This window comes from Lepidochelys kempii, chromosome 13 (genome assembly GCF_965140265.1).
Source record: "Lepidochelys kempii isolate rLepKem1 chromosome 13, rLepKem1.hap2, whole genome shotgun sequence".
Classification (NCBI taxonomy): Eukaryota; Metazoa; Chordata; order Testudines; family Cheloniidae; genus Lepidochelys; species Lepidochelys kempii.
The window spans coordinates 5,491,057-5,513,104 of record NC_133268.1 but is presented as its reverse complement, the minus strand read 5'-3'; the positions used below and the strand labels follow the sequence as shown (position 1 = coordinate 5,513,104).

Sequence of the window (22,048 nt, the reverse complement as noted above, 5' to 3'; positions counted from 1 at the left end):
TTGCATCAGCTAAAATCTGACCCTTTGTCTTTTATTCTGCTGAAGAGAGCTTCTAATCAAATGCTGGAAACATCCAAAAAAAAAAAAAAAAGAGAGAGTCAGATTAAAGAGACGAAAATAGGCTTCAGTTGTCAGTAACATTCATGTTTTATTCAGAACTTTCCAACTCTGCCCACTGCAGAGGAAAAAAATAAAAAGAGGCCATAGAACAAAATAATGTTAGTGAAGACCTTACCTCCTATGTGATGCATAATTTCCTGTTATGTGACCAGAACCATCACATCCAGGAGTTGGGCACCTGAGGAAGAATGGGAAACAATGATTAGCAAGGGCTTGAATGAAACAGTAGGATAGCTCACTTTAAAGGAAGAGCTGGAGAGCATCAAACTGGATGCATCTCTCTTTTAACCTTCCCTCCCGCCCCCCACCCCCCACAAATAGTTCGTAATAATACACAACCCATACTGTTCACACCACAAATCCAAATGGAAACCATTTGAGAACTGGTAGATAGCGCGGTACAATTTAAACAAAAATGAAGTGAAAAGTTCAGGCCTATTTGATGATTGGGATTGGTGGGTGGAGCCCAAAACAACAGAAGGCCTGTCTCTTTAGGTGTGGGAACAGAATCCAGGTATCAGCTGAGTGAGGGGCAGGCAGACACACACACAAAAATGAACAGGGCTGTGGATGCAGATCATAGGGTGAAAATAAGGGAATCAGAAGGTGAGCAGAGAACCTTTGACAATGCCTACTGCTCCAAGAAAGAACCTGAGGAGTCAGGAGAATGCCAGTGAATTTAGCTTCACAGTGCCACCATGAAGCAGGGAAATATTATTATCCCCATTCTACAAATGGGGAACCGAGACACAGAGAAGTCAAGCGATTTGCTCATGGTTACTCTGTGGAAGAGCCAGGAACCCAGATCTCCTAAATCCCAGGCCCGTAAATTAACCACAAGACCATCTGATTGTGACTGTGCCTTACCGCTAGTCTGACGGTACCTTCTCTAGCGGTGAAAGGCTAGTTCAGTCTCCATGCTCATTCAGTCCTTTTCCTTTCTGGTAATACAACCAATCAGGGTCCTGGTTGCTTTTGTCTGTGGAACCATTCTCACCACGAGCTGGCACCAAGACCACCGAGGCTATGGCTACACTGGAGAGCTTACAGCATCACCGTTGTAGCACTGCTGGATTAATTAAGTCTCTAGTCAACTTAATTAATCCAGCTACCACTGCTCGTTGTGGGAATGCTGGTGGAACACAGCGCTGTCCACGCTGGTGCTTAGATCGGTGTAACTTACGTTGCTCGGGGGGGGGGGTGGCTTATTCACACCCCTGAGCGACATTAGTTATATTGACCAAAGCTGTGGCCCAAGTCACTTCACATGGGGCATCATGAGTTTTTTATACTTTTTTTTAACATTGCAATACTGCAAATCCTTCCTATACCAGCTATAAAGAAATGATTGGCTGTACATTTATGCTCAGCTTTTGCCAGCTATGCCTCATCTGAAGGTACAGCATCCAACAGTCAAAAATATAAATGAAATTAAAGCATGAAAGGAAAAAAATAAGAGCACGTCAATGCAGCTCATTTCCCAACCTTTCTATGATCACTTAAAATGGCATGAAAGCTGGCTTTGGCTTAAACTGTTACCAAGCAAGAGATAATTGAGCAAGTCAAACAGTGAGTAATTAGGGCCATGGAAGCAGTGAAAAAAGTGTTGGAATATGAACTGTGATGAGCAGAACGCTTGGCTGCGGATGTTGTAGGCAATGCGGCAGAAATAAAAGTTGTCATGGGGACACACAAAAGATGTGAGTAGCTCTAGCAAAGGAAATAATTTACCTGCAAATTAGCTAACAAAAGTTTTGAGTCAAGTTTTAGTATCTGAATGAGAACTCACTGGGGATATGTGAAATGAATTGGAGGTTTGCCATTCATTTCAATGGGAGTTTGAATACCAGAGAAAGAGAGAACTCCTTTCTGAAGATCGAGTCTCCTACACTTAGGCTTGTCTACACTAGAGAACACAGTCATTGGGGGCTAATTACAGGTGTAGACCCTACTCCTAGTATAGACAGGCAGAGAGCTATAAGCCACAATTTACACTAATGCAGCTCTCCCTGGCTAGCAGCCAGGGTAGGTTGCGCCACTAAAAACTACACTTATAGTGGCTTTTCCTGTCTACACTAAGGATGCACCAGCTCAGGTTATCCAGGTGGCTGTGGCTGGGTCACATCCCCAGGGTAGACAAACCCTTAAACTGTGAACCCTTCATCTAACCATTTACTCATGTTGAGTGAACCTTGCTACACTGATTGGACATTTTCTTAGTCCCTTCTTTTTAAGGTATAAGGGCCTGATCCTGTGTGACTGAACCCCATGGGAGTTTTGCCACTCGCTTTACCGGGAGTAGAATTCATCCCTAAATGCCCAGCTATTTAAATATCTCCAAAATGTACCAATAAAATAATGCTCAAACTTTTCATGTGAATGTGGCCCCTGAGCCCAATCTATTGTGAACACAGCTACATAGTCGCATCCCACACAGTCAACAATTTAGTTTTTGCCTACTACTGTCATGTACATCTCTGTCTTATTGGCAATACATTTGGATGGCAGCATGGAATCTACCATGATTAAAGCTGCATGATCCTAAGATAAATACTGGGAATGCCTTTTTTTCCTACCTTTTCTATAGGTGTCCAGACCAACTAAAGCTGAGATTTTGAAAGCTGCCTCAGCATTTGGACTAGAGCTGGTTGGAAAATAGAAAAATTTTGTGTGAAAATTGTATCCCTGTTTTGTCAGAAAAATTCAAAATTTCACCTTATCCAACCAGCTGTGATTTGGGATCGGAATGTCCAGATCCTTTGGACAACTTTCAAACTACAGGCCTGGGAGACGACAGGGCACCAGGATCTTAAGCATTTTAAAATCTGAAAGTAGAGCTATTTCTTTGTAGTTCTAGGATTGTTTTAGATACGTATCACTGACATCTAATTCCTTTTTGCCTCTCAGTGCCTTTTAAGAGGTGAAGAGAATTATCTGGTTTTTATTTTTAATTATCTTCAAAGAAATCATCCCTGACAGATACCTTGTACTGGATGTTTTGGCCTGCAGCTAATTTTTTATATCTGAGAGATTAACCCCTGAAATAGAATTTATAATGCTGCTGACATAGCCTTATCTAGAACTGTGGAAAAAGTGACACTATAATATGAGTAATACCTGTGGAATCTATTTTCCCCTTTTATAAATGTGCTAAACCAGCATCAAAGCACAGACAAATAATAATACTGTAGTATAAGGTTTGGAGATTTAGTGCTAGCCAGTATTCCTCTGGTTTGTATCACAGGTTGGTGTTAGCACCAGACCATTAATGTGTTCAGGTGAAAAATGTCAATTCAGGGTGTCCATTGACCAACAAATTTTCTGAATAAATTACAGTTTCAGATACACCTGCAACCAATACCTTTTTGCTGGTCCACAGCGAATATGGTCAATGTTCCTAATAAAATTTAATGTTTCTTAGCAGTGGTGAAATAATCCAGTGGTCATTCTTTGGGCTACTATACAAAGCATGGAGGAATATTGCTTAAATAAAGATATCTTAAAGTGTTCTTTGAAAAATATTATCTGTATTGTACTTAGCACTGACCATATAGATACTGTGCTTTCCACCTCCATAACAGGGTATTAACATTAACTAATTGAACCTCCCAATAGTTCTGTGAGGTAGATAGTCATTTCCCCCTCCATTTTATATGGGTATTTCCATTTCCAGAACTACCCAAAACTAAAGGGAAATGTCAGAGGCAAATGTCAAGACACAAAAACACATGTAAACAAAACAAAATGAAAAAACACCACAAATACCACCTTTCCAAATCTCAGAAAAGGTTTTAATTTGATTTAGTTTGATGTTTCAGCTCAGTTCTTATTTTATCCAAACTACTTTTACCCGTCCCTACCTTGTGATGGAAAAAAAACAATTCCATGAGAAAACACATTTCGGATTCAGGATTCCAAGGCGGTATTGCTATAAAGGGTAGTATTAGGATATGGCAGGGGGGTTTTGTTGTTGTTGTTAAGGGGGTGGAATAGGCTTTAATACCATGGTAGTAAAGCAACTACAGCTGTGCATACCTAACATCCCTAATTAAGTAGGATAGTCTCTAGGGTTTTGAATAAAATATTTACCATTTTCCCCTCCTGTCCCTCCATTAAGCATTCCTGGCCCAAAGTATTTCAGTGCAGTTAAAAGCCATGTCCCTATTTTTAACTTGGCACTTCTGGAAGAGGCCCCAAAAGCTGTACAGACATGAGGAAAAATGCAAAGAGAAAGGAATTACACCAGTCTGACTATGGAAGAATCCCCCGTGTTGTAATAACTTTTATTTTTAACCTGACACAGGGCCACATTTTTAACACATAGGCCTCAAGGACCACCTATAAAACTGTATTGGCAAGTGCAAGTGGTTATAGTATTTGTGGATACAATGGCTGCCTATGGGCAATTGACCAATTTACATTTGCTCATCTGGCTCACTTGTTGCACATGTTCCCATAAACTCAGTTTTGTTGTTGTTGTTTGTGCAGTCACATGTTGGGCAGCCATGTTTTGGAAATTCGGTACTGTAGGATCAGAAGTGAGGGAAAAAGTGATTGTGAAGAGCCTGATAATTCTGAGTCAATAATACATTCACCCAAAGACACACCTGAGTATCGGTTAAGCCGCTCAATATTTCTTAACTAGCACATTGAGAGGTATTTAAACAGGTAAGCGTGACTGCATAGCTGACCAGATGTTAAAGAAAGGCACAACATGCATTAGGATGGGGAGGGAGAGAAGTAGGTTATGCCTCAGCAGGAGTAAGGAGCTTTCCAGGAATTATATAAATTAGGCTTCAGTCTCATCCAAGTTTCAGAGTAACAGCCGTGTTAGTCTGTATTCGCAAAAAGAAAAGGAGTACTTGTGGCACCTTAGAGACTAACCAATTTATTAGAGCATAAGCTTTCGTGAGCTACAGCTCAGTTCCTCAGATGCATATCGTGGAAACTGCAGCAGGCTTTATATATACACAGAGAATATGAACCAATACCTCCTCCCACCCCACTGTCCTGCTGGTAATAGCTTATCTAAAGTGATCATCAGGTGGGCCATTTCCAGCACAAATCCAGGTTTTCTCACCCTCCACCCCCCCACACAAATTCACTCTCCTGCTGGTGATAGCCCATCCAAAGTGACAACTCTTTACACAATGTGCATGACAATCAAGTTGGGCTATTTCCTGCACAAATCCAGGTTTTCTCACATCCCCCCCACCCCCATACACACACAAACTCACTCTCCTGCTGGTAATAGCTCATCCAAACTGACCACTCTTCACGTTTAAATCCAAGTTAAACCAGAACATCTGGGGGGGGGGTAGGAAAAAACAAGAGGGAACAGGCTACCTTGCATAATGACTTAGCCACTCCCAGTCTCTATTTAAGCCTAAATTAATAGTATCCAATTTGCAAATGAATTCCAATTCAGCAGTTTCTCGCTGGAGTCTGGATTTGAAGTCTCATCCAAGCGAGGCTCACAACTTAGACATGTCCTAGGATAAGGCTGAATTGCAGATTTGGTTGGAAAATAGTTTTTTTTCTAAAATTTCAGTGAGTTGAAAACCCAATTTTCCATAGAAAAATAGTTTAAATGCAAAAATTTCAATCAGCCCTACTGAATTATCTATTGGGAGGTAGTGTATAGATAGGAGATCTGGGTTTGATTCTCTGCTCTGCTGCTCACCGTCTATGGGACCTTTGAAAATTTAAGTAAATTGCCCATTCTCCTGTTTCCCCTCCTACCCTCTCTGTCTTGCCTATTTAGATGGTAAGCTCTGCTGGGCAGAGACAGCCTTTTGCTATGTGCCTGTGTAAAGCCTAGCACCACGAGACCCCACTCTTAGCCGAGACACCTGCCTGACGCTGTACTACAAATTCAATTAATAATAACCCTTGCAATATCCACACAAAGCTTTGCTGAATCCGAAGTGAAAATCAGCTAACAAGAAAACAAACGGCACAAACTGGCTCCATCTAATATATCTAGAATAATGATTCACAACACTTTATTTTCCATATTTTTTGGAGGGATATTAAGTACCCTGCCACACCTTTGAAAAAAAAAATCTAGAGGTTTGGCCTGAATTTTCCTTAGGGGAGGGAAGTTAAGACAAAACCTGACAAACTCTCTTGTAAGCCTTAGGACTCTTATTAAAGATTCTGAGCCAGAACCTCAGCTTGTGTAACTCAGTGTAGCTCCATCAAGGTTAATAAGGATTTGGGAGGGGTGAAGCCATTGATAGAGTAGAGTTGCATGCAGATTTCAAATATGGATTCCTTGATTCAGGATCTTATACGAAAACAGAGCAAATCTTAACTCCAATGTAATGCTTTGGGCCAGTTAATTGACCTTGTTGGGATTGTACCTGTTTGCAGCAGTTGAGAATTGGGCCCTATGAATAATGGTGCTTCTGCTCCCTCTCTCTCTCAAATCAAATTCCCATTGAAAGTATGGAAATATCTCCCTTTTGGTAATGAACATCCCCCAAATTTTCGCATGTAATTAGATTGTCAGGTTGCTTGCAAAGAGCTAGCTTCTTTCTGATACTGATGGGTAATAAGTATTTTACCAACAGCAATTCTGTATAGGACATCTGTGGCACTATATAAAGTGTTTTTGGACAAAGATATTAGTGTTGCATAGGCTACAGGAACTCAGAAGGAGACACCAAGTGAAAAGAAAACAGCACATTTCCACTGCAGCCAACAAAAATCTGCCCGGGGTTAAAATCATACATCTGACCATCTTCATGGAACTTCATCTTTCACAATGAGACTTTCTGAGCATTGATGCTCTTGTCTTATTACTAATATTATTATAATTTATTATTTGTATTACCACAGTGCCTAGGAGCCCAAGTCATGGACCAAGATCCCATCTTAACCTTTCTCCCTCCTCCCCAAGCCCAGGGAGGATGTTTGGCTCACACACTGGAGATCCATTCAGACAGATTTTGATTGCTTTTTCTAAAGATGAGGGGTATGGGGAAAGCAAGAGCATAGCACAGGGGGAAAAAAAGGGAGATTTGAGTTTAGAGCAAACATACTTGAGGTCAGCAGAGTGGGCAGCCATGAGGTTTCTGAGGCTCTTGTCAGCAAGAGGACAACCAGAAAGGCTGAAAGAGAAGAGATGGAATATCTGGATAAGCCCAAAAAAATTAAGAAAAAGAGGGGAAGGGAGAAGGAAGGGGAGAAGGAAACAGAACAAAACCATCCACACGATTAAAAAAATATGTAGTCTAAAGAGTCAGAACCTGAAATGGTAGGTCAACAAACCTGCGGTGAGAGGCATAGTTTCCCGTGATGTGTCCACTGCCATCACAGCCTGGGGTAGGGCAACTGAACAAAAATAATAAAAAGTGTAAGTGCCAAAAAGAAATAAACTCATTGAAAGATTCATGCATGGGTAAAAACAGGGAAGAAACCTTTCTTGGGTGAAAAATAAAATAAATTTGGTTGGTGTGTGGGCCAGGGCTCTTTGGGTAGGTGAAATACCGGGGTGTGTTCTGGATTTTGTTAGCACAACTTAGCCTTGGCCTTGATATTTACTTATTAGTGTTAGCAGCCGGTAGAAATCTGTACAAATAAACCAACTGCTTCCTTTTTGGCCTGCTCTCTTTCCCTTTGTTCCCAAAAGGCCATGGCGACCTTTCCTTCTTTGAAGGAATTTGTGGCAAAATATGAAGAATGAGTAAAAAGATTGTTTGCTTGGGGTATTTTGTTTTTGTCTGTGTTTTTAAAAGGAAGAACTAAACCAGCCTTAATGGCATTGTAAATGGAAAACCAGCTTTACAGACTCAGTATTGCCAGTTCTCGTGGTTTTTATCACAGTCTTGTGACATTTTATTAGAACCCCCAGCTGCTGGAATCAGGTGATTATCTGTGAATCTCAGCTTTCATAGAATGATAAAAGTGTAGGACTGGAAGGGACCTCAATAGGTCATCTAGTCCAGTCTCCTGCACTCAAGGCAGGACTAAAGAAAATAACTAGACCATTCCTGACAGGTGAAGGTCTAGTTATTACAGCTTACTTTCTTTCAGTTTCTAGCACTTAAGGCTGCAGAGAAAAGCCTGAATCCTAAATGTTCCATCACCTGAAGGCAAATGAAAAGACCTCAATTTAAAAAATAAATCTCATGATATCTGGGGTTTCACTCATAATTCTTTAACAGCTGGAGCTGGGCATGCTGCAGAGAGATGGTTTATCTTGGCTTTGTTTTATATCTCTCTACCTCCCCACCGCTTCCCAGTGAATCTTATAGGCAATAGGACAGGTGTGGCGGGTTTGTGATATTCAGGAAATAAAATCCATAATGCTGTACGTGATTGCACAGCTACAGTTGCATACGGTGGGGCTTATGATACAGTGTAGCCAAACACAGTCTTCAAATATGGATTTTTGGGTTCAGGACCATATCTGGGAATTAGTGCTAATGAAATACTTTGGGATGAATTCTGGCTCCCCCTGCATGGGTTTGCAAGGTATGGTGGGGGTTCTAGGGAGCCATCTTCCTCCATCCCTTGTGCTCCATAAGGACAAACGCTGGGAGAGCCAGAGTGCCACCAGCAGTGGTCGATATGCCAAATGGGTCGGGACATGGCCATGACTCCATCTCCATTTTCCATGGCTAGTGGAATGAGGCCATGTGACCAAGTAAAAGCAGCAACTTGGAAAGGATTAAGTGATCCCTACCTGTCACAGGTTTGGATGGAGCATATAAGGAAGAAGAAGCTGGGTCCAGGGATATCACAGGGGAAGATCGTGACCTCTTGAGGCCTTTGGGTATTATGGTCAGTGATTTCAGCAGCTGTTTTATTCTGTTGTCTGACTATCGTGGTAAACAATAAAAAGCACCCCGCGGAAAGGGCCTTCTGAAGGACTTGGGCTTGGAGTTTGCTTCCCTTCCCTGGATGCTGGAAAAGCCCACCAGGCCAGTGCTGGGGGAGCACAAGCTACACCTCCAAAGACAGGTGCAAGATCTGCTTCTCAGTGAATTCCCACAGCAGGCCACAGGCATTGTGTCTGCCTCGGCATGTCTGCAATATGGCATCCCTCCTTGCCTTTCCATAGCACAGCTTGCCCAGCCATGGTACAGCTCTCTGCATAGAAACAAGCCCAGTGACTTAATGGCAGTGTTAGATACTATTATTCATGGTTCCAAATTTGGGGCCTGGTCCTGTCCCTAACTGCCCAAGCTGAAGGGATTGAGGGAGTCCTGCAAAGACAATATCCTCAACCCTTATGGGGAGGGAGTGTCTTGCATCCGCTTGGAGCAACCGCGGTAGATGCACAAAGCAATAATGACAGGATCTGGTCAGAGGGTTGCAAAACATGGCACCTTTGAGGGTGGTGGAAAGTAGAAATACCAAGAATGGGTTGGGGCGGGGAGGAGATGGCTGTACTCTGAACACAGAAAGAAGCAACCCACATCAATACACAATGCACAGGAACTGGATAGAATCTTGGTACTAGGGCAGGACAACTACCTCATAGTTTGTCCATGATGATGGTCCTGGGACTCCCGTTTCTGATGCCCCACAAAACAACTTGTTTTATACCCTCTGCTGTTGCTGCCTCCACTCCCTCTGCATTATGGGACAAGGGGCACATGCAAAGGTTACTCACACCAAGATACAGAAAGGAAAATCAACCTCAAGTCCCTCTCACAGGAACAAAAAATATATATATAATCACTGGAACTACGATTAACTTGCAGATGTTCAACCAACAATATACATTGCTGTGTGGCACTAGTGACTTGTGGGGTAGGGTGGCCATAAATGAGGGTGGCCATAAACGAGACAGAAATGGGCAACACTTTCCCAGACACTTGCCACCAGCATCTTGAGATGATGCAGGGACCATATGGACATAAAAACTCAAATCTACATGACAAATGAGTTTGTTCATGGATGGCCTGCATGCAGTGCACCGTAGTTCAAGATGATGGCAGAAGGATCAAAGAGGACTTGTGTCCCTGGTATGGAAAGGAAGCTCGGAGCTGCCTAGAACGCCAGGAAGATTCCTTTCCAGAGCTGTTCATTGCCATGAAACAGTCTCCCTTTGAATACTGCCAGGGATCAGGGAGAACTTGGCTTACCCACCCCAGAAATTGATGCTCACGCCATTTCTGAAAAAAAAAACCTTTAAAATTTTGCTTATGGGGATTGTTTGAAGTGTCTTGCTCATGTAGGGAGGATTCATTCCCCTCTTCCTCTGCTCACCTGGGACTTCCACATATTCCCCGTTTCCTTCCAGCATCACATACTCCCCTTCAAAACTCCCACTTGCATTGCCAAATAATGAACTAGACTGAAAGAGGTCAGTGAAATGAAGGCTTGTTGGGCCCTTCCTACCTTATATTTTTTTAAAAGGTCAGACTTACTCTGGAAATAAGCCTAGGAATAATAGCTCCATTGACAAGTTTACTTCAGGGATCAGCCTGCCACACCTTGCATCTGACAGTTTATTCCAGCATTCCTTTAGATTAGAGCTGGGTCCAAGCTGCAAAGTTTGGATCAGAATCTGAATTCTCCCCTTTTGTTCACATGAGCAATACGGATCCAGGATTCTTCATCGTCTCCTAAGGAGAGGGATCCAGCTGAAAAGTTCTGGATCCAAACTTTCCAAGTTTCTACAGCATTCAGGTCTGGAGTTTGGTTCAGGGCCCTCTCAAATGTAGCACACAGTGCAATAATATACACTTGGGTTGTTTCAATTGTATACATTGCAGAGTCTTTATAGCTTTCTTCATGGGGACTGTACTCACTGCTCTGTGGTACCAGAAACCACTGTTCCACTACCTGAGATGGCTCCTAGACTGCCTACTTACCTGCCTTTTCAACTCTGGGCACGATGGCACTGGGTTCTGAGCACCAGCTGGGAGGTACCGAGATCCCTTGGCCACATGGATGTCAAAGAATAGTTTAGCATCTCGTACCCGAGGAGGCAGGGGACTGGGCAAACTCTTTCCCTCGATCACTGCACAAGTATTAATTTTAAGGGGAACTATATTGGGAAAATGATCTCGGAAATTACGCGTTCACAGCCATTTTCATGAATCCTGGGACTAAAGAGCTTTCAACTAGGTTCTTTTAATCATTACACAGGTCCAGGAAGACCGTCTGGGATAACCCTTCATCTTGATAATCAGAAGTAGTCAGAGGCTGAAATTTCTCTTGAAGCTTCTGGTTTGAAGTGTTTGGATTAAATAAGACCATCACAGTATGAAACAATGCTGAACATTTTAGTTGTGGTTTTTTTTTTTTTAACTGATTCCCACCTCCCCATCCTTCCTGGCTGTCCTGCGCATTTTATACATTTCACTTGGGCTCTGCCGTCAAAGAGGCAGGACTTACGTGAGTAGCTCCTTCTTGATGTCCTTGGGAAGGAATTTAAGTTTGAAGTTGGTTAAGGTAACTTCCCCGGGGTATTTCCGTTCTTCAAAGTTCTCCTCTGATACTTCCTGTTCATCTGCTTCAGAGGAGGCAAAAGAATGGGCTGCAGGCTCTGACTGTAAGAAACCAGCGGGAATAACATCTTTACTGATCCACATGCTGTGAACATGGCAGTGCTGAGGAATCAAAAGAGTCCATCTATCCATCGTAGCCTTTCTATAGCTCCCATCATCTGAGCTCCTTGCAATCTTTAGTATTTTTATCCTTCCAACAACCCTGGGAGGCAGGGCAGTGCTATTATTCCCTTTTAAATGGGAAACGGAAGCACAGAGAGGTTAAGCAGCTAACCTAAGTTCGCACAGGAAGTCTGTGGTAGAGCAGGGAATTGACCCTAGGTGTCCTAAGTTGCAGGCTAGCACCCTACTCACTGGATCATCCTTCCTGTCAGGAATTCTAAACGTCCAGTGTCTGGTTCTGGTCTTGCTCCCACTAGATGTTCACCAGTGTAATTTCACTGGAGTCGCTGCTGATTTACCCTGATGTCGCTGAGATCAGAATGAGGCCACTGGGTTTATAGTTATTGATTATTTCTCCCCTCCACTTGGCTCATTAATTCACGCTGCAATCCTCTCAGTCATGAGTGGGGAAACTCATTTTGCCTGACCTTGCAGCTGCTTGCACGTTTTGGGTCAGATCCCGGTCCCCAGCTCCAGCCTCTCTGCCCCACTCCAGTGACACAAAGGAGAAGGAGAACTGCCCTAACATGATGTTAAGGAGTTCCTAGGTGATGCAAAGCAGGCATAGCCAGCTTTATGCCATCTACTGCAAAGGGGCATTCCTGAGTAGGCTGGGGTAGGAGGGGGCATGGTCTGAGCATGCTGTACTGTGGTGATCCCTGGCTGGGGGAGCAGTCCCTAAGGGATCACTCCAATCTGCATAACTTAGAGCAGCTGTTAGGTTGCTCTAAATTATGCTAAGTGGCTGATTCAGCCCCAGGACGAGGGTGGCAGAAAGGCGGCTTAGAGCTGTGTCCTGTGCTGGGTGCAGCAATCTGGGCCAGAGGGTTTTAAATTTGCATTCAACTTCAACCTTATCACATCTGATTTCTACTCAGGGGATATGGTGAGAAAAGGAGAAAGAAAGAGGAAGAAAACAACTGACAAAAGCAGAATGAGAACTGGAGAACGGAGTGGGCAGAGTGAAAAGTGAACACAGAGAGGCTGAAAAGGGATCAGAGAAGCGGGGAGAGAGAAAGAGAAAGAGAGAGAGAGAGAAAAAACCCTAAACACAGTATGGGTGGGATTTTCCAAAGTACTCAGCACTGGCCTAACTCTGACCCCATTGAAGTCAATGGGAATAAAGTGCCCAAGGAAGCCAAGAGTCACTGGTCTCTAGAGTGAAAACATATTACTGTAGATCACTCTGCATCTCAGTGGAAAAGGGACCTAATTACAAGGTCTCATCACCGCTCACCTCTTCTGGCTCCTCTTCCCGCTGACGATTTGGTTTGGTGTAGTCAATGGGGCCATCCCATTCATCCTGACGGGAGGTCTGGCTGGACTGGGGTGAGGTCATGGTGCTGCTAGTGGCACTCGTGCTATTTTGGCGTTGGGACACATCTGGGGACTTCACACTGGGGCTGCTGCTGCAGCTGCTGCTGCTGGGGAAGGTGCTCTCCCGTTTGCGATGCTTGTTCATGCTTAAGTCCAGCGTCCCATTTTCATCCACCTCAATGTCCATAGACTGAAAGATGGGGGACAACATTCTAAATGAGTCCCTGCAATCAGTTTTCGGAGAGTATTTCTTGCTTTACAGGGCAGTCAGGGGCTTAAAGCAATATGGAGTAGTGGGTACTAGCATGCAACACCCTTTCCTCAAGCTCTGACAGGCAATGGGATGGAATGGAGCAGAATGGGATTTCCTCTCAGAAATGTCCCATGTGAATATGTCCCAGCAGCGAATGCAACCTCTGTTTGGAAGGGATGCTTGTCTTGGACAGCTACTTTGTATAGTCACATGCCTCCATACCATGTTCTACAGACACCGTTGTGGATACTGACCTATTTTCCAAATGAACAATCAAGCACTCTTTCTTCAAAACAGGACATGCTGACTATGCAAAAGATGTACAGTGGGACCCGAGCCAGCACAGACACTTCTTATTTTAGCATGTCAAGAGTCTTACTCCCAATTTTTCAGTTTAGGCCTCATCCTGCCTGGGGCTGAGTGCCTTTTGATGGTGCCAAGTGCCTTCTGTTGCACTACTACGGAAGTGCTCAGCTCCCCACAGTACCTGGTGCTTGTGAAGTCAAGCTCCAATAGCACCAGTCCCATCTAGGCTTCAAGTAGAGCGGGTCAGGAATTTTAGCTCTAAATGTTTTTTCCACAGAAAAGACATTTTCCTTTTTGCAAAAAAACCCCACTGATTTTCCATTAGGAAAAATCTAAATGAAACATTTAATTGAGGGTCAGTTTGACAATAACCTGCATTCACTTGAAGGCCGAGACCATAACAGGGTTCAAAAAAGAACTAGATTTAAGTTCCTGGAGGATAGGTCCATCAATGGCTATTAGCCCGGATGGGCAGGAATGGTGTCCCTAGCCTCTGTTTGTCAGAAGCTGGAAATGGGTGACAGGGGATGGATCACTTGATGATGACCTGTTCTGTTCTTTCCCTCTGGGGCACCTGGCACGGCCGCTGTCGGAAGATACTGGGCAGACGGACCTTTGGTCTGACCCAGTAGGGCCATTCTTATGTTCTTATGATGTGGTGCCTAATGGGAGCTGTAGTTAAGATGCCTCCTGTCCCTGTTCTCCCCCATTGGCTAGCCTTCCTGACTAGAACTACATCTCCCATCGTGCATCAGGGTCTCCCCTCTGCCATTTCGGAAGTCAAAACTTTTGAGAGCCTTTTATTCTGTGTAAAGTTTTGGCATTTTGTCCTGATTCAGGATGAAAACTGATGTCAAAATATCAACATTTCCCTCAGGCCAGAAATTCTGATTTTCAGCCCGCTCTGGTTTTAAGTACATTGAAGTTAATTACCTGAAGATCTTTTTTGAACAGTGTCCCGTTTGCATTGTCTTTGCTGTTGTGGATTTTACCCTCAGCCCCCTGCATTTCCTTGCCGTCAAGCTCACCTTGCTGGGAAGATCCTGCTGCTTGGTACTGAGATTTTCTGGCATTTCCCAGCAGCGGGTGGAGAGATTTAAAATGGCGGTGGCAGCCATATGTGCGGCCTCGGCATCGTGAGAATAGTCGAAGCCTGTAGAGGAAGATGAAGTGCTCTTCACATAACTGCTGGAAGGGCTGTGGCTGGGGGAAGAGGCCTTTGGAAAAGGTTTAGCTGCAAAAAGGGAACAATACAGGGCTGATATATTAACTTGCACATGAGCATTATAGGCAAATCAATCCCATGCCACTGATTTCAGTGTATATGCATACTGAAATGGCAGCCCTTTACTTATTATAAACCTGTCAGCAAATATACTGCTCCTGGAACTGAAGGTGCTAATAGCTGGGAACTCATGCTCAGGTGTGCTAAGGTGAAAGGTTCCTGCATTAGCTGACTGCACCATCAAATTCCCAGAATACTGTAGCCCTCTTCATTAAAACCATGCCCCTGCACTATCCTGAGGGCTTCAAAGGGGAAACAATAGTGAGTCTTCACCTGTTTTTTAACTTTGCCTTCTCAAAACTCATATAATTATACAAACATATGTAATTTTTTAAAAATCACATTTTAACAGCAAAACCACACCAATGACAGCTATAAAATGTGACTTTCTGATGATGACACCAGTGAAATAGGGCTCTTCTGATAGCTGATCTAGCTGTATTAAATCTCCTACAATATAGTTATACTGTCTAGAACTACATTGCCCTGTACATTATTATACACTGTGCCGGACCTGGGTCTGACCTTGCCAGATGCTGAGCACCCTCGACTCCCATTGAAACACTAGTGGGATGTGAGGAGACTCGCTATCTCTCAGGATTAAGTCAATATAAATCATGGCCCCAATCTTGCAAACCAATCCATTTGTAAGGACTCTGACAACCATATAGACTCCCTTGGAAATCAGTGTCTCCGTGTAGGCGGAGGGGTCTTCTCACACAGATCCAGCTGCAGGATGGGCTCTGTCTTTCCAAATTTACATGCCAGATCCTGAAGTTCTTGGTCAATTTTTCCTTTGCCCTTATCCAACCAAAATTCCCATTAACTTCAGTGGGAGTTTTGCCTGCGAAAGGCCTGTAAGATTTGGCCTATGTTTGCAAAGCAGCTTGACAAGCTCAGATGAAGGTGCCATAGCAAAGCAAAATGATTTTATTATTCCCATTATGAACTCTAAAAATAAGACAGTATAAACTGCTAATCTTTTCGAGGACTGCTTCCCCCCTCATTGTGTGCGTGCATAATGCCTATTGACATTAATAGGAGTTATGTGCACACATCCCTCTGGATGAAGAGCTCTTTAAAGTAAGTCCTTAATGAAAGGAACAGATTTGCCTGCTATGATTGGCAATCATATTAATCTTGTTGCTCTGATTAACCCATGGGAGTCTTGCCCAAATGGTTATTCTTGCGCATTACTTTTTTTTTTTTTTTAAATTTTGGTCCAGTTTAATCCATGTCTTTTGGTGGGGTCGGGGTATTTGCAAGCATGACCTGACAATATCCAGAATGGTGAGATGCCAATTTCAATTTCACACTGTACACTCAGCGATGCGTTTCCATTTCATAAGTATTGCCGGCACTAATGGACTTGCAATCAGCAAATTAGTAAAAATGAGTGACGAGAAAAAATAAAAAGGATTATCCTAGTGGGGCTGCTGGAATTATTTTTGTCAGTACAATTACCCTGAAAATTCTTTGCGAATATTGCAAATAACACAATCTATTCAGCAGCAGAATCACTTGTGCTGGGAAACAAATTACTTTTCCATCAGCCCTAACCCAGGATGACAGTGGCAGTTGTGCTCTCTGGCCTCCATCCAATTTCATTGTCTGATCCTTTACAGATTTAGTACTGTAATAAAAGGGAGCTTCCATTGTAGTGCAACAACCGGGATGCTTTCAAGCATGAGCACTTTTTAGAGAGCAGCTGCGTCAGGATTAAACAGGACTCTGAAAGTGGGATTAGCTACAAAGAGAAAGCCCTCTTGAGGCTGCTGACTTCTGCAAACTGGTTTCCTAAATCTTTTTTTTTTTATGCTTTAAAAGATGGATTCAGCATGCATGTGTGGAGACTAATGGAGTAGGAACATTAAACAGTGAAACTGCATGAGTCTGCGCTGGCCATCCACTACAGAGGTGTAGCATACAATTCTAATTTTAGCCCACCATGTCCATCTCAATTTCTGCACCTAAAGGTCCATCCTCAGGGGGGTTGTTTGATCATTTCATTTTACACATGCATCTATTTGGAGGCTTCCTTTGGTCAATGGCTCTGCCAAGTCATGCAGAATCCTTGGTAGATAAGAGTGGTAGGTAGATAAGATAGATAAGATGTCAGACAACTGATGGCTAGAAGGTGTGTGGTTAATACAATATAATATGTGAAACAAACAGGTAGAATATCTTAGTTAGATATCAGATAGAGAAGAGAAAAAATATAAGCCAACTAGCTAGAATAGAAACAGATGGATGAATGGAGGAATATACATGAGCTGTAAGATACTGGGGACAAACTGGAGGCTACTGTGTAACTTATCCCACCTAGAGATATTGCTCAGATGAACGTACCCAAGACTGGATGCAATTCTCCCCAAAGCTGAAGCCAAAGAAATTGTCCTTTGGGCTAAGCACTCCATAGACAACTGTTCTTACTTGTCCCAGCCCTTTCACTCAAACACACCCTCCCAAGAGCCACAGTATTCTCTGGCAAGTGATATTTGATGATAAAGCACAGAGCACTCAGCACCAAACCCCTCACTTGTCCCAACTTACATTTAAAGGCTTTCGGTGAGGTTTCGCTAGTCTGAATCTTTGGGGCAAGCATGCGTTTGCCAAAAACCTGAGCATCAAAACTTGCATAATCGAAGGTGACCTTGGAGTACTTCTCCAGCTCCTTGGCCAGGTTGGCCCTAGGGGTTGCTGGAACCATGTTGGGCCTGTAGCTCCCATACTGAGGAATCTCCAGCTGCTTCACAAAGCACATAGGCCTGCAGATAAAAAAAGAACCAAAACCCAACAATCAACAATACTTCTCTTTCCGTTCCCTGCTTTGTAAGTGATTCACATAAGTGATTCATAAGTGCCAAGCCATTTCTTTTCTCCAGAGGATGGTTGACAAATATTATACCCAAAACAAAGCAGGATCATTTCTTCATAACTCCGTTCATGGGTTTATCAGGTTTTCCTTACAAAATACTATGTGGGCCACATTCTGATTTCATTTCCTCCAGACCTACACCAGAGTGACAGAGATCAGAATCTGACCCTGAGCTTCTAAAGAGTAGGGCTGGAAATTTCACGTTCCTAATTCTTGCACGGGATCCAGTGGTGTTCACTGCATAGATCACAGTGCAACCTTTTATTGTGGGACGCTGTGTCTATGTTTGCTCTTTGCCAACAGAAATAAAATCTTGGGGTAGTGCTTTCCTTTGGGAGAGCTGAAAAGAAATGGCATTAAATATTATCAAGAGAGCAGAGTTAAGCTCAAGTCACCACTGTAGGTTTGACTCCACAGTGAATGTGAACACACAATAAGGAAAGGCCGCTACCCTATCTGCAGAGTCCCTTTTAATGACCCACTTCTGCTGTGCAGCCCATAGTGAATCAATTTGACTTGCATATACATTGTATATAAAATGCCTATTGTTATTCCCTTCCTCCTAACCTCTTTCCACTGGTTTTTCCTTAGACTGTGAGCATCTTGACCTTGACACATGGGGGGGTGGGGGTGGGGGAAGAACTACCACAAATAAATCAATAAATAATGCTAATGGTCTTCCCCCCTCAACCAAAAAAAAAGATGCTGAAGCACTCAAAACTCCAGCTGACCTAGGTTTTCAGCTGTTCTGAAAAAAAAACAAAAACCCATCAGAGCTTGATGCTTCGCTGGGCTGTAGCACATCAACATTTAGAAGGGTTTGCGCAGCAGTCTTGCCTTAGTGCTCTCATTGTAAACTAACTAACCATATTACACTCCATGTGTAGCATCGTGAATCACAAAACTGTGCAGGCAAGGGATCATCAGGGACATTCTTAGTACTGGCCAGTCCTCATCCCCGGCAGATCAGATAAAACCAGAACAAATAAATCAAATCATTCAAAAATGACGATACTCCCGTCGAGCCAACAGGGTCCCACTCCTGCAAGCCATGTCGTCAAAGGAAGACAAATGTTGGGGTTTATTTAAAAAAAGCTGGGACTGAATAATTTGTATAAAAAAACCCGCTACTTATAATGCTAATATAATAGCCATAATTCTCAGGCAGTTTGCATTGTAGTGTAATCAGCACAAGTGCCTTCTGCTGTACTGTTAAAACCCTTTGGCCTGTAGCCTCAGCATTAATTGATGCTACAGAAGCAATTCATTGTCCTGGATGCCCTCCATGGGATCATCAATTAAATATCCCCGCACCTTGGAGAGACCTATGATCACAATAACAGGCATCGGTAGTACCAAGATGCAGCAGTACATGAATGGATTGTGACGGGGTTCTTTTGGCAACAGATTTGATTTGATTTGATTTTGGGTGGGAGCTGGGGTTGGAAGAAATGTTGTTACAAATTTCCTTGTTATAAATCTAACATACCTGAGTATCCGGTCAGAATTGGAGCTACTCTTAGAGGGGTCACCCGCCTGCGGTTGTTGCTTTTCATGAGATTTGGCTAATTTTTCAGCAGCGGCTATGGGGCACCCAGATAAACTGTATGGAATTAAAAGAGAAAGAAAGGAAAGCTAAGCATGAGGAACTGGGATGAAGATCTCCATATGCTTTACAGACCAGGATCTGCACTGAGCCCATGAGAAAAATCTTTTTATTATTATTATTGTTATTATTTTGGCAAGCTGTAAAGCATTCAGGCATCCACTGTGATATTGCTCAGAAACAAAAGTTCAGAAGCATTCAAAGAACCAGGATATAGATAATGTAATAATAATATCAATAAACTGGGTTGAGTTCCTCAAAGAGAGAATGAGGGAGGTATGGTTCATTTGGAGAAATTTTAATGAATAAATGGAATTTCTTCTCCTTACTTGTTCTGGTTCCTTGCTTAAGCAAACATTTCCGGGGTGATTTAAGCGGAAAATGTGCTTTGTAGATGTGCAGTTGTGTCAACATCTACTTGTACCGGGGGGCTTGAGTGTGACTTTTACACACATTTGCCACGACCTCCATGGATGGGGCCTGAGTGTGGCTTTTAAGCCACAGCTGTTCATAGGCCATGGTGTGGTGCTGCCCTGCCCCAAAGGAGTCCCAAAAAGAGTCTGCCTTGAGAGAGGCACAGTCCCCCTCAGCACAGCTCCTTGGACACGGGACAGATTGCACCCCGGGGTGCATGAGCTCCGATCCATGGGCCGTTGCTAAAAGGGTGGGTGATAGAGCCAGGGCGGCCTTTGTGGAGTCCTGTTCTCTGCAGGGGAAGAGAACACGCCCACCCTGTGCTTTCTGCTGTGCAGAGAGTGAAGGGGCTGCTGTTTTGGGCAGCCATGAAAGGGATTGGGAGGAGAAGCTACTTTAGGGCGACCAAATGTCCCGATTTTATAGGGACAGTCCCGATTTTTGGGTCTTTTTCTTATATAGGCTCCTATTACCCCCCCACCCCCAGTCCTGATTTTTCACATTTGCTGTCTTGGCCACCCTAAGCTACCTACTCCCCACTCTGCCCTAGCAAGGCTGAAGAGGGGCCACTCACAGCCTAGGCCATGCAGATCCTGAAATGCTTGCTATGATTGGCCGTAACTCAGAATTATAGTAGCGGCTCCCATTTTAACAGAGCTGGATCCTCCAGACCTTGACCGCCCCCTCTTCAGATGTTTGCAGTGGGGATCCTGCCCCTTCCTATCCTAGTTGAGGTGGGGGAGGTCCTGGGAAGGTTTGGGTCACCTCTGTGTCAAGCACCCCTCTTCTGTCCCCCCCGTGGAAGCTCCTCTGTCAGAGCTCTGCAGGGTTCAGTCTCCACACACATGGAGATGGTGGGGCAAGGACAGGTGAGGGGTAGGGCCTTGGGTAGGCAGCCCGCAGGCTGACACTGGGTTCTCCCCTTCGCATCCACAGAGAAAACTGGTGGAATTTCCTGTGGAAAGAGCCTGCAGCAACTTAGATGGCTTCCCTTCTCAGTGGCTTGGAAAACATCCCCTTCAAGCCCCAAGAATGGCTCTGAAGTAGCTGATGCCAAGGCAGCCACTAGAAACCTGGCCCCTGTAGAAGCAATTCTCTCCAGGGGTGAGCAGAAGCCAGCGGGCCCTGACACTAATGCAGTGGCAAAGGGCTTCTGTACAGAAGCTCTTTGTCATGGTCTCAGGAGATTCATGGCTTTGAGGGGCATGGAACCTCAGTTTATCGAAGGAAGTACTCCTGCTCCCCTCCTTGTGCAAGGATCTGATTGGAATTATGGGTGGAGTGGCTTTGTTGCCCTGGAGACAGGCTCCAGGCCCTCCATGTTTACTCAGTCCTGAGTCAGGCAAAACTCCTATTGACTTCTGTGAATTCAGTGTTCCTTTAGGAGAGATGCTGCTAGGGCTGGCTTGAACAAGCAGAGTACAGGAGGCGCTCCATGATCTTCCCCTACAGAGCTCTGCATCTGAACCTCAATCCTGGCTGGGGTCATCCCTGCTATTCCAGTCACAGACACCTTTTGAGCAGAGCTTAAATGGCAGTTTTGGGATGTTGACTAAGGCCCTCGCACTTATTATCACCAGCGACCCAAGCCAGGATTTGAATTCGGGACACTTGACTCGAATCTGGCTCATGAACCCAACTCTCAACCACTGCCCCCCCCCTTGCGTTGAACATTGATTATCAGACTGAAAACAGTTGACAGTCTCTTGTATTATCGCTGGGCTGACCTGCAGGTGAACTGAAAATGAACTTTTCTCCCAACTCTTGCTGCTCTTTTCTGGGCCAACTGCTACCCACGTGCATCAGTCAGTAACTGTGGATGCTTCCACTTGTGTTGCAGATGCTCACTGCTACCTGCTAGTTAGTGTGCAAGACAAATGGGTCTTATCAAGTGAGTGAGAACATTTCACTCATTTTCCCCTGGCCTCTCAGGCTGTGAGGAGGCATTCATCACATCAATTTATTTCATGATTTCCCCACAATGTATGAATAAATAATTAGGCAAACTCACCTAGTGCCTGCAAATGAATTTAACATTTATGATTCTGTCAGTCAATCTGTATGTCCATTAAAGTCAAATGATTTGACCAAGACAGTCCTAAGTCTGAGCTAGATAACCCCAGCACTCTGTTATACAGCCTATATTGTCCAAGGCAACACCATTGGCATTTCTTTGCATGATAAGCTTCATAGAAGCCCTCCTGACTAGCGAAACATTTTCTGAGGACCACCGCAG

General features: G+C 43.9%; 1 protein-coding gene across 7 annotated transcripts in view; it reads right to left on the bottom strand.

Moving 5' to 3' along the window:
- MYT1 (myelin transcription factor 1) overlaps positions 1-22,048 on the bottom strand; it is a 112,975-nt gene that overhangs the window by 19,194 nt on the left and 71,733 nt on the right. For 5 of the 7 annotated variants that reach the window (XM_073309008.1, XM_073309009.1, XM_073309011.1 and 2 more), the window contains exons 10-18: positions 19,282-19,395; positions 17,468-17,682; positions 14,658-14,863; positions 12,991-13,260; positions 11,479-11,633; positions 9,607-9,705; positions 7,396-7,458; positions 7,167-7,235; positions 236-298 (exon numbers count right to left, since the gene is read on the bottom strand). In XM_073309008.1, the coding sequence (XP_073165109.1) occupies positions 236-298; positions 7,167-7,235; positions 7,396-7,458; positions 9,607-9,705; positions 11,479-11,633; positions 12,991-13,260; positions 14,658-14,863; positions 17,468-17,682; positions 19,282-19,395 (1,254 nt within the window). The remainder of the gene's footprint in view (positions 1-235; positions 299-7,166; positions 7,236-7,395; positions 7,459-9,606; positions 9,706-11,478; positions 11,634-12,990; positions 13,261-14,657; positions 14,864-17,467; positions 17,683-19,281; positions 19,396-22,048) is intronic. The other 2 variants (XM_073309015.1, XM_073309014.1) reach the window with 1 other exon arrangement.